General features: G+C 35.9%; 1 protein-coding gene across 1 annotated transcript in view; it reads right to left on the bottom strand.

Moving 5' to 3' along the window:
- Positions 1-9,547, bottom strand: part of cacng7a (calcium channel, voltage-dependent, gamma subunit 7a) — a 28,121-nt gene extending 18,574 nt beyond the window's left edge. The window contains exons 1-2 of the mRNA XM_051873583.1: positions 9,311-9,547; positions 2,572-2,767 (exon numbers count right to left, since the gene is read on the bottom strand). Coding sequence (XP_051729543.1) covers positions 2,572-2,767 — 196 coding nt within the window. The 5' untranslated portion in view covers positions 9,311-9,547. The remainder of the gene's footprint in view (positions 1-2,571; positions 2,768-9,310) is intronic.
- Positions 9,548-12,822: the final 3,275 nt, after the last annotated feature.

Genomic DNA, 12,822 nt, shown 5'->3' with positions numbered 1-12,822 from the left:
CGAAAACAACATATGAGAATGACACAGAAGAGAAGATATTGTTGAATAAAGTCGCTATTTTTGTTTTGTTTTTGTGCACAAAAAGTATTTTCGGCACTTCATAAAATTAAGGTTGAACCACTGCAGTCACATCGACTGTTTTTACAACGTCTTTAATACCTTTCGGGACCTTGAAATTGTTGATTATATTGCTGTCTATAGACGAGTCATATACCTCTCGGATTTCATCAAAAATATCTTAATTTGTTTTCTGAAGATGAACGAAGGTCTTACGGGTGTGGAACGACATGAGGGTGAGTAATAAATGACAGAATTTTCATTTTTGGGTGAACTAACTCTTTAATTGTCATTTGCACTCAATTTAATTACGTTAAATGAAATTAAATTTGTAAAATGTTAAGTTAACTTAAACTATTTGTGTTAGGACTACATGAATCTTTTCTGTTGCATTGAATCAATCTGGATTTCTAGTTCCCAGCATGTTTTGCATACAGATAGATCAGAAGAGTAAATGTTGAAAATAAGTGCTGTTTAATGTGTTTTTTATTAAAGGGAAAGGCTTGTTAGTGTTTGATGTTCAGTTATGCTGAACATTTAAAAGAGTTTCTATGTTGAAATTTTTGTGATTACCACTTTGCTGAGGAGCAGAGCTTGTTGTTACTGTAGGTTGTGGGTGGCGACATTAAACTATTATGATTTTTGCTTTACTCTTTGAGCCATAGCTTTGCAGGCATCAATGAAATGATTGATAATTTCTTGTTCATTATATTCACATGCTATAGCTATAAAAAGTTATGTATGAACATGTTCCAGACTAGCTATTTATTGTAACTTGAAGTAAGATTAGTTGATTACAGTGCTGCTCTTCTTCATATGCAGATTAAGCCATCTGCGTACGGTCTATGCCCCACTCTTCACCACAATGGTAACCACAACAACTTGATGAATTTAAGTTCATACAACAAGACTGCAATAAATCAGTCCAACTCAACAAATTCTTTTTTTTCTGATACAAGAACCTAAATTGATTAAGTTTGTTCAGCAATCTATTTTTTGTTTAAATGGACTTGTTGAAGTCTTGTTGTATGAACCTAACTTAATTGAGTGGAAAAGTTTTCCTTAATTCAATAACATTCAATGAACAAACTATTTTTTTTGAGTGTAGAGGAGTATAATAACTTCTGCTAATTAATCTATTCAAGATCTCCAAGACGCTGCTGTAATGAACATGGTGCCTAATGACTACTTCAATGTTTTTGTTCCATGACATTTTGCTTTATTTTATGTTTGATTCATCGCGGGTTCCCGCATACGTCATTTTCCGGAGTTCTCTTGCGTATTTTACGCACATGAGCACTCTTCAAAAATGGTGCTTATTGTTGATACGCTAAAATATCTAGATTAAAATGTATATATAAATTTAAATAGAACGAAAGATATCCACCTTATTCCTGAGGAGCTTATTGCATTTTGAATTAGCACTTCCGTTTTTGGGAACTTCCATTCAAAAACACTGAAATGAATAATTTCAAATCATAAGGTTGCCCTACATATAAAGCTTATCTGTCAGTTTGACTGAATGAGCTGTCAGTTTTCCTTCATATTTTATTTTCAGACATCATGAGAATAACGTAACACTTGGTATTTTAACATGACACGTTATAACAAAAATATCTATGGCAAGAGCTCTTTTTAGTTTTCCTCATGATTATTTACTATTTTCCCTTTTGCATTCCACAGTAACAGTAAGAAAAAGGATAACATATACTGCACATCTGTGGTCTGTTCTCCTGATTTAATTTATGATATATCCCATTAATAATTCACTGGAATGCACAAAGAATCTCTTGTTTTTCTCCTCAAATCCTCACATCTCTTTTCAGGTTTGTTTTCACAGGTGAATGCAATTTATTATCTGTCAAAATGACGGAAAGCACTTTGAAATAATATGACGCAATGCTGAAGTTAATGAACATTTTTCATTAAGGCAACGGATGTCACATAATACAGTGATATTTAACTCATCTGTTATTGCTGTGGAAAGAGTCGCACTTTTGGGGTTATTCATGTGCTGTTGAAAGAACCTTGTTGATGCTTTTACACTTTTAAATGTCCTTTTCAATGGTTGAAGGGTGAGTAGAGTAATGTCATCTCATTGTACCCAGTTTACAAAACATGTATTATTGTGTTTGTAGAGCGAGCCTTTCACTGATTGTTTACAGCTTAATGGAAGTTACACCCATAATTCGCGCAAAACGTCATGGGGCGTAGGAATAAGGGGGATAGAATGTACTGAATGTTAGGTTACTTATTGTGCCCAAGATCTATTTAAGTCCACAAGTCATTTAACAAGAAACTATGCTTCTAACCACAGCTCGAGAGCTTTGCAGTTACAACTGCGTAAGTTTGCTATGCTGTTTGTGAATGTTCGCTGGAACTATGTTTTCAGGAAACGTCAAATCATTGAACTGTGTTTGTAATGACAGAACTTGCAACCATAGTTAGTCAACGACACTTTCGGGAAATGCACTCCTGGTTAGATGATGCAGCTCTATCAGTAATGGTACCTACCAGCCACAAAACAGACCCTCCAGAGTCCAGAATGCAGAGCCATCTTCACCTCATTGGTCTGGTTCTGCTGCAGGACAATGCCCTCTTCCATTAACAGCCAGTAGTCCGTCGACACAGCCACACCGACCAGGAGCAGCCCGCACGCCCCAAACACAGACGACAGGAGCGTCAGTGCCCTGGTGCTAAATGAACTCATCTAAAAAAGACGGGAGAGAAGAACATGAATAAATACATAAACAACCAAACATGCAATATAAAAATATAACATGTAATAAAATAACATAAAAGGGTTAGTTCACCCAAAAAATATGTTTTTGATGAAATCCAAGAGGTTTCTGATCCCCACGAGAAAGTAACGTAATTACCACATTCAAGGTCCAGAAAAGTAGTAAAGACATCGTTTAAATAGTCAACGTGACTACAGTGGTTCAACCTTAAAGGATTAGTTCACTTTCAAATGAAAATTAGCCCAAGCTTTACTCACCCTCAAGCCATCCTAGGTGTATATGACTTTCTTCTTTCTGATGAAAACAATCTGAGAAATATTAATAAATATCCTGACGCATCCGAGCTTTATAATGGCAGTGAATGGGGGTCACTAGTATGAGCTGAAGAAAGTGCTTCCATCCACATCCAGAAGCTCGATATTTGACTTCATAACTTGTTTAAATATGGATATTTTTTACACAAACGTGTCGTATCGCTTCAGAAGGCCTTTATTAACCCCCCAGAGCCTTGTGGAGCACATATTTATGATGGATGGATGTGGATGGAAGCACTTTCTTCAGCTCATACTAGTGACCCCCATTCACTGCCATTATAAAGCTCGGATGCATCAGGATATTAATATTTCTCCGATTGTTTTCATCAGAAAGAAGAGAGTCATATACACCTAGGATGGCTTGAGGGTGAGTAAAGCTTGGGTTAATTTTCATTTGAAAGTGAACTAATCCTTTAATGTTATGAAGTGACGAGAATACTTTTTGTGCACAAAAACAAAACAAAAATAACTTTATTCAACAATTTGTTCTCTTCTCTGACATTCTCCTACGCTGTTTATGTTGTAGAGACAGTGCATCGCTTCCAGGTTAACGTCAGAACGCCGACTCTCTCGAAAACCTTTCGGATTCCCTCAAAAATATCTTAATTTGTGTTCCGAAGATGAACGAAGGTCTTACGGTTGTGGAACGACTTGAGGGTAAGTAATTAATGACAGAAATTTCATTTTTGGGTGAACTAAGCCTTTAAATAATATACAAAGTTTTCCCATCACAGGAATAAATCACATTTTAAAATATATAAAGTAGAAGGCAGTTATTTTAAATTGTAGCAATATTACAAAATATTACTGTATGTTTGATCAAATAAATGCAGCCTTGGTGAGCATAAGAGACTTTAAAAACATTAAAAATATTCTTACTGACCCTGAATCAATGCTAGTGTATGTTCTGAACAAAACATGATACATCTGATCACATAAACAAACAAATAAATGAACACATAAAATAACACATAACTTTATATATATAAGCAATCCTATCCTGTCACTATGTGTGTTTCGAACCCATGAGCTTGGTGTTGCAATTGAGTATTCAAATGACACAAACTGCCATTTGTATTTAATAATGTTGCTGCTTACCTTTTGTTGGATCAAACCAACTTATGTAGTCACTTAAGTAGTCACAATTATTATTTTATTAATAAATAAAATAATTCTACTCAGTTTGCACCATTCAGCAACTTATATCTCTGCAAAAGTTAAATAACCATTTGACAATGAGTCATTCTTTCTTAATTTCAAACTCTTGAATTGTTTTACTGGCTTTTGTTTCAATATCAACCATTTGCCACTTAAGGCCAAGAATTATTATATTAGCTGTGCCTGAAGGGCTTGATGAAAATTTTTTCTCCATCGACTACTGAACTAATGTGTGACTCATCAACAGAACAAACAGATGAAGGACAAACAGTGTCCTTTAAACAGTGTATGACTAAAATGATTAGGGGCAAGCATGCAATGAGACATATCTTCAGAATTATATGAGTGCTTAAAGACACTATAAATCATTTGCTATTTTATTTTTATGGCTTTAGGCTATAATGAACAAGACAAAATAGCAGGAAAGTGCAAGGGAGAGAGAGGGAGAATGGGATTGGGACACAAACTGGATTCTGCACCCTATGTGAGCCCGTGCACTACCCACTGTGCCATGGCTCAATGTTAGCTATTAATCAACTAGCCCCTAAAAGGTCTGTATTCCAACAAATAGGCAATTACACAAGCAGATCATTAGCTAAATTCATTGTTTTTAGGGTTATAGAACCGATGGTTGTTGTAATACCCTGCAGTAAAGCATCACAGCTGCGTATTGCTTTATATCTGCTGAATAGATTGACACATCAAAGCTTGAAGGTAAACACAGAAAGAGAGAATCAGAAAGAATAATCAAGAAATAGAAAATGTGAACAGTATCGGAAAGGTTTTGCAGTGTAATACCTTCTGGATTGTTACACATTTTGCACTCACGCTCTGGAACAAGAATGAAGATTTGATTGGCATGCCTCCAGAAGAGCCACAATTCCCTTAATTTACAGAATGGCACCATATAGCCGCTGGATTAGAAGCCCGGAAAATTAACATTTTTTTAGGCTTGGTTTTTGGCAGGGGGAGAAGAACACAATAATGGGTTATTATTGGTGAAATCCTCTTCGGTTAGTGTCGGGAGCCCCTAGGGTGTGCTTGATATGAATGAAGGATTCGTAGTGAATAGTGGTTTATGTGTGAGGGTTAAGATAATCCATAGAGCATTGACAGAGCAGAGCAGAGCAGAAAAGAGGAGCTTTGAAGAAGTTAAAGGTGAGGAAAAATGGCTTCGGGAAAGATAATATGGTGAATAATGAAGTTCCTCTGAAGAATGCATTAGCACTTGGTGTACTAGCATTGGAATGGTAGTACATTTTATGAAGAAGTAGAGTGTGCATATGCAAAAGTCCCTTTTAGGGATGTTGCGCGTGGTTGCCAGGGCATTACTACGCAGGGTCTGAAGTGTTCAGAGCAGCTAGGGAACTCTGGATGGTTGGTTACTGGCCTCTCAAAAAAAGCTTTTATTTTTCATCCAGCAAGCAAAAATGATTGCTTAAAATAAACATTTTATATATATATATATATATATATATATACATACACACACACACACACACACACACACCCACACCGTGGGGCCTGTTTCGTACCTATCACGGATCAACAACGATCCGTTGCACCCCTAATATCGTTTTTTCCGAAGCCGTTGTTGATCCGTGATACATACTACAAGCCCCACGGTTCGGAACGCATGTAATTCCAGGATTTATTGCGCTTAGCCATTACATACTGAAAGTTTATTATTTGCACGTTTGTACGTCTTAACAATTTAAAACACTCACGCGTTTTTAATCAATTCAAATGCAATAAGAGGCAAAATTCGCAATCGCACGTTGTTTTCTGTGCGCACGCACGCACACAGAGGCGCCTTTCAGATGGCGCGCGAACATATAACAGAGCGCTATTTCGCGACTCCATGAGCTTGAACGGACACATACACAAAAAAATGATCTCAAAATCTCCGTCTCGACAAGTATTCTAGTATTCTAGTCTGTTATAAAGTCTTAAGTGAACATAAAAAGTTGAGATAACTTGAGAAAGAAATCGGATGTGTTTCATCATATTGATTCCGTGCATTCGGTCGTGCATTCATACATTGGTTCCGTGCATTTAGTGACAGCAGCCTAACTGCTATGTCATTAATTTTCAAACAACAAAACAACTTTAACAATGATTAATCTATATTTAATGTATACAGTGAACACTATGCATGCAGCTTAATTACAATTATATTTATATTAATTAGCCTATTACATTTTTGTACCTAAATACTAGGCTACTGTTAGACCAAACTATTTGTAACTGTTCTGTAGTATTTATCTGTTTTAATTCGTTTATTCTTATTTTTACTGTCTGTTCATTTGTCTTTAATAATGTTTGAACTTTATCAGGAGTTTTTGCTGTGGTATCAAAGTACTTAAAGTGTAATAAGTAATAAAAATAGTAATAAATAAGTAATAAATGAGAAGCAAAGTTACATTTGTCTTAAACCCCCATTTTTATTTGTTTTATTTATTTATTTTTTTGCTGATCTGAAAAATGATCTGATCTGTGACTTGAAAACCATAATATGATCCGAACCATGAGTTTTGTGATCTGTTGCTTTTATATATATATATATATATATATATATATATATATATATATATAAGCCAAAATTTAAAATATTTAAAATAAAAAGTAGTTTATAAAATAAATTAAATAATAATATAATATAATAATTAAATTAATAATTAAATGTACTAATTTAATTATTTATATTTAAATTATTTGTAAATAATTTAATAAATTAAATATGTGTGAGTGTGTGAATAGAGTACAAGTAGCATATGGTCACACTGTACAGATGATAAGAAAGAAAATACATGAATAAATCATAGTGGTCAATATGTGCAAAATTGTGCATACTGCAGAAACAGCTGGTCATGTGATACAGCTATTGAAATGTAAATGTGCAGGTACCAATGTAACCCATTTTAAAAGCCGTGAGGGGCGAAGCGAGTAGAAAGACACTCAGTGAAAGAGAAAAATATAAAAGAGAGCAAATCAAGGCTACAGGGTGGGAGAAGAAACAGTGAGGCAATTGGGAGCTGTCCGTCACAGTGGTGCTGAAATCAGGCGACACACAGACCTGTGTTCCTCCACCAAAAACAATGTAATCTTGATCAAGAAGGGTTTCTGGGGGTTAAGCGATTTCTGTCATATGTTTATGAAAATACAAAGTATAAAATATTATATTGATATATAACATACATATGCATATATGTATAAAATAAAAATTAAAAGGAATGTGGATTCAAGAAAAAAGTAATCGAAAACTTTTGTGTAACTGTCCAGTGCTGTAATATCTACATTGGGCTGAAAATCTGGCAGTCCAGTAAAGAAAATAATAAATCCCTCACTGCTGTGACCATTAAAAACACTATAACATAACTTAACCAATCTAAAGCATCAGCCACTATTAGCCTTAAAGCACAACAGAGCAATATCCAGTCGTCCTTTATTTCTTCCAGGAGATTTAGGCAATATAGGTCTTATGTAGGAGGGCGTTCAAAATATGCCAGACATGACCACATTTAGAAAGACAGCCCTCGTGGTGTACTGGGGGTTCCACAGATGGTGTGTCCACTCGACTGGGGAGCAAGAGCCCAGGGGGAGTGTAGTTTTCTGTAGAGATGGCAATATGTTCCCCTGTCAGCAGGTTAGGCCAACTGGCAAGTGGGAAGAGTGTGGGAGGAAATGAGTAGAGAAAACAGAGAAATGTGTGCTTTATGAAAGGATGGTATTCAAGTATTTAGAGCAAAAGGACTGAGAGAGAAAAAAAAGGAAGGGGTCTGGGGAAAGACCTTGGCCCAAAATATCTCAGAGGACAGTCGCGCATGCAGGCCTGCACGCATGTGCGAGCTCTCAATGACACACGCACATGCATTCACATGTGCACATTCATGATTTCAGATATAGCGCACCATTCATAAAGCTCAAAGTAATATCTTCATTCCAGCAAAGCCACAAGAAGGCAGAAAATAATCATACCTGACTCAAGGCAGAATCAAAAAATATATATAAATAATTCGGCCATTCTACACGTCACTTTGTCCTCATCCGCTCTCTCTCTCTCTCTCTCTCTCTCTCTCACACACACACACACCCCATCATAAAGGAGACTTTCCTTAGAGTTCTTTTGTTTTTATATTGAGGTAATGATATTTCATATCCTCTCTAAACCTTACAGAAACATTTCTTCATCTTTACTTTTTCATTAGAACATTGTTTAGCATATTAAGCCGTTTTCCTCACGAGGACAGTTTGTTGAACCCCACAAAGTAATTTCACAAAGTGATTTCAGATTTTACTACTTTGCAACCATACAATATAGGCAAACATGACCCTCACAAACACCTATTTCTTTATCATTATAGGGACTTCCTTATTTGTATTTATACTCTGCTAATGATATTTTCTATCCCTTGCCTCTAAGCACAACCCTTACAGAAACATTTCTAGATACATATCATTAGATAATTATTTAGCATATTTCTATAGTATGTTAGCTGGTCCCCACTATGTAGTGGATTTCAGGTTTTACTATCCTTATTGTATGGATATTTGGTCCTCACAATGAATTCAACCCCTGACCCTCCAAACAAACATCGTGTCTCCTTCTCAAATCTTCACAACCGCAGTACTCTTTTCTCGTAGCGTTACCAAAAGTCAGCACTAGAGAAATGAGCAACATCCATGACACATACCAGTCCGTCCACGACACGAGCCCATAACCTAACTACGAGTCTCGCGCTAAGTGCGACAAAAAAAAAAAAATGAACGATACAAAACTCACAAATAACAATTTCGACTTTAGTCGCAAAATAGAGAAAATAATGTTAAATTAATACATGTAAAAAATGAAATAAATCAGCGTTTCACTATAGTGCGTGGTCCGCAGGACTACTGGATATGAATTGACTGGATCTGTCATACTTGGCTCGAAAGCACCGGAACGAATCGATCTCTCGACTTGAAACTATGCTGTCTAATCACGCGCCACTCATACAGCGACGGTAACGTGCATGAAGAAAGAAGAGCACGAGCACTCACCCTCCAGCACGCGACCCAAGTCAGCGCTGCACAGGCGTCGAGAGGAATAACCAAACGCCTGGAAAACCTTGACAGATTTTGCAGTTTTCTTCTCTCTCTACCTCACTCGCTCTTTCACACACTAACACACACCACACACACGCGTGTTCTCTTCCTCTCTTTCTCGCTCTCTCTCTCACGTCGCTCGCTCGCTCTCACTCTTTCAGCACTGCGGTGATTTGGCTGAATGGGGATGGGATGACAGAAGAGAGACTTTCACTCAGTTTGACGCTGATGAGGCTCAATAAGGTCACAGTTAGTTTTAGGTCTGCATATGTCGGTGAAGGCATGTGAGTCATACAGTATACGGTTAACATTTAATTAGCAGATTGTTCCCTAAACAACAAAAATTGTGTCCATTAAAACTAAAATGCATACATGGTTACTTAAGTGTGCTTATGCTACTTTTATGCAATCTTTTTAATACATAAAGTAATCTGATTCCAATAATTGCACAAAAATGTTTTTTTATTATATAACAATATACTTTTACAGTATACTTTTATGTTAAGTATATGTATGGTCTTAAAAATATAATATAAAATATATTCAATTCATATTTTTACAATAAAACACATATATTGTCTTTCAAAAATATATATTTTAAGGTAACTAATGTAACTTTTACTAACATTTTATACAGTGCATATTTACACTAGTGTCATTTGGACTCTGTAAATGTACACGTCATTTAGATGACTGTACATTTAGTTCCTAACTGTGAGTCATTAAAGTATATAGTAACATTAATATACCGACCAGTTCTGTAAACTGATCTGTAAAACAAATGGATAGCACAAAAGAAGACTACATTGTCTTAAAGTTTGTCCAAATTTGTCTCTGCAACTGTGTCTGTAACAGCAAAGGCAAAGCACAAACACAAAACACCACAAGGATAACACACAAGACATTAAAATAACACAATAAACAATAATAAAGCAACATCAAGGGCAACCTAAAGCAACCCAAAGTACATACATGATAAAAAATCTGTTTGAATGTCCGCTGCGATCTTGTCCTTTTAACATTTAATGGGTTTTCCCATGCCCTCCTGACACTGACAGCGCTAGTCAAAGCATTTGTCATTTGCGTCTTGTTCTGTGTTCACAAGTTTCAATATAAAAGTCTTCGCAACTGAGTGACTCGCACATAAGGACAATCTTTGACGTAATGTAACTTCTGTTGCTGTTCACGGTCAGGGACTATTTTTTCCAGCGGAAGGAAGCCTTTTAATGATTTTACTTCATGAAAGTTGCATTGATACATATTTTTTGGCTTTAGTATTTGTATTGTGTGGTAACCGTTTTATAAAAGCAATAAGCCCTGTGAAGCCGTGGTTTACAGTGAATTTACTCTGCTCCGCGTTGTGCCTAACAATGCCCCTTAGCTGTTATAAATTCACTGTAAACCATGGCTTCTTGGGGCTTATTGCTTTATTTGAGCTGTTTTAACTGAAAGCAATTTGCAGTGACGTATCTTAAAATATACGAAATGTCTCAAGATTCACACCAGTAATGTTTTTTTCTAAGGCACATTTATAAAAGCCATTTCAATGCCCTAATTGAACTTAGGCCTAATCCTGGCTTCATCTAAGCCCTGTCTGTGAAACCAGGTCATAATAGTTTGGAGAGGGATTTTCTCTTTACTTATTATATACCTACTATATAGGGAGATTGACACTTAGTTATAAAATATCACTTTAACAATATACTTTTACATAAAAATACATTATTTAAAATATATGAACTATAATATAAGATTAAAGTAATTCTTTGACATTTTAAAATATAATATTCTGCACTGTATGGTTAGTAAATTAAAGGGTTAGCTCACCCAAAAATGAAAATTCTGTCATTAATTACTCATCCTCATGTCTTTCCACACCCATAAGACCTTCGTTCATCTTCGGAACACAAATGAAGATATTTTTCATAAAATCCAATGGCTCAGTGAAGCCTCCATTGACAGTAAGACAATTAACACTTTCAGTGCCCAGAAAGGTAGTAAAGATATATTTAAAACAGTTCATGTGACTACAGTGGTTCAACCTTAATGTTATGAAGTGACGAGAATACTTTTTGTGTGCCAAAAAAACAAAATAACGACTTTATTCAACAATATCTAGTGATGGGCGATTTCAAAACACTGCTTCATGAAGCTTCGAACCATTTCAATGGTTCACCACTGGGGGGTGTGATTTTTGGCAGTTTGATACACGCGCCGAACCACTGAATCAAAACAAAAGATTCGTAAAGCTTCGAAGCTTCATGAAGCAGTGTTTTGAAATCGCCCATCACTAGATATTGTTGAACAAAGTCGTTATTTTGTTTTTTGGCGCAAAAAAGTATTCTTGTCGCTTCATAACATTAAGGTTGAACCACTGTAGTCACATGAACTGTTTTAAATATGTCTTTAGTACGTTTCTGGGCATTGAAAGTGTTAATTGTCTTGCTGTCAATGGAGGCCTCACTGAGCCATCAGATTTTATCAAAAATATCTTAATTTGTGTTCTGAAGAAGAACGAAGGTCTTACAGGTGTGGAACGACATGAGGGTGAGTAATTAATGACAGAATTTTCATTTTTGGGTGAACTAACCCTTTAAGATAATCTTTTACTAACTTTTTTTATAGTGCATTTAAATGGTTTTCACATACATTTTGTTTAGTTTTTTTTTAACTAAAAGCTATGAGAAACAATATTAGGATATAGATGCCCAATATGGACCAGCACAATTAACCTCAACTCTCAAGAAAAACAACTACAAACTTTCTGTATGAAACTCAATGTGAAAGGATGATGAATAACAGATGTTTAGGTCCACAACGCACTGTCAGGTGTCCACTGTACTGCAGTAAAATAAAGCTAATTCTGCTGTGGGAAACTTAGAGATACCACTAGACTGCAGCACATGAGCAGATGTTTATAACACTGCAGTGTGTGTGTGTGTGTGTTGTTTACAGCCTCTACTGTATGTGTGTCTATATGTGATAAACATTTATGTGATAAAGAAAAATCGTGTGTGCTTCAAGGTGCAGCACTGCACAGCCTTGAGCTTTTTACTCCCAACCTGCCCACTGACATTTGGTGGTGCATGTGCATTTGTGCATGTGTGATTGAACAAGGAAGCATAAGGTGAAAAACAAAAGCCTGTCAATTGGAAACATTTAGATTATACCAAAACAGAATGCATATACACAACATAAACCAACAATCACACACCCACGTTTTGTCCTTGGTTACTTTTTCTGCCTTAGTAAGACATTTAACATTCAGTCAATTCTATCTGGATCAATAATAGAGTTTGAGGTTAATAATTCAACAGATAACTGAAGCGTTCTCATCTTTTACGCTTTGCTATTCATTCTATCTGACAGTGAAAGAAAGAAAGAAAGAAAGAAAGAAAGAGAAGGGAAGAATAAACGCACCAAACAGAGGAGGATCACAGCCTACACTGTAAAAAATGGTAACCTGC

The sequence above is a fragment of the Ctenopharyngodon idella genome, chromosome 19 (assembly GCF_019924925.1).
Source record: "Ctenopharyngodon idella isolate HZGC_01 chromosome 19, HZGC01, whole genome shotgun sequence".
Classification (NCBI taxonomy): domain Eukaryota; kingdom Metazoa; phylum Chordata; class Actinopteri; order Cypriniformes; family Xenocyprididae; genus Ctenopharyngodon; species Ctenopharyngodon idella.
Note: the sequence above shows the minus strand (reverse complement) of the source record. Positions and strands in the feature narration are given on the sequence as shown.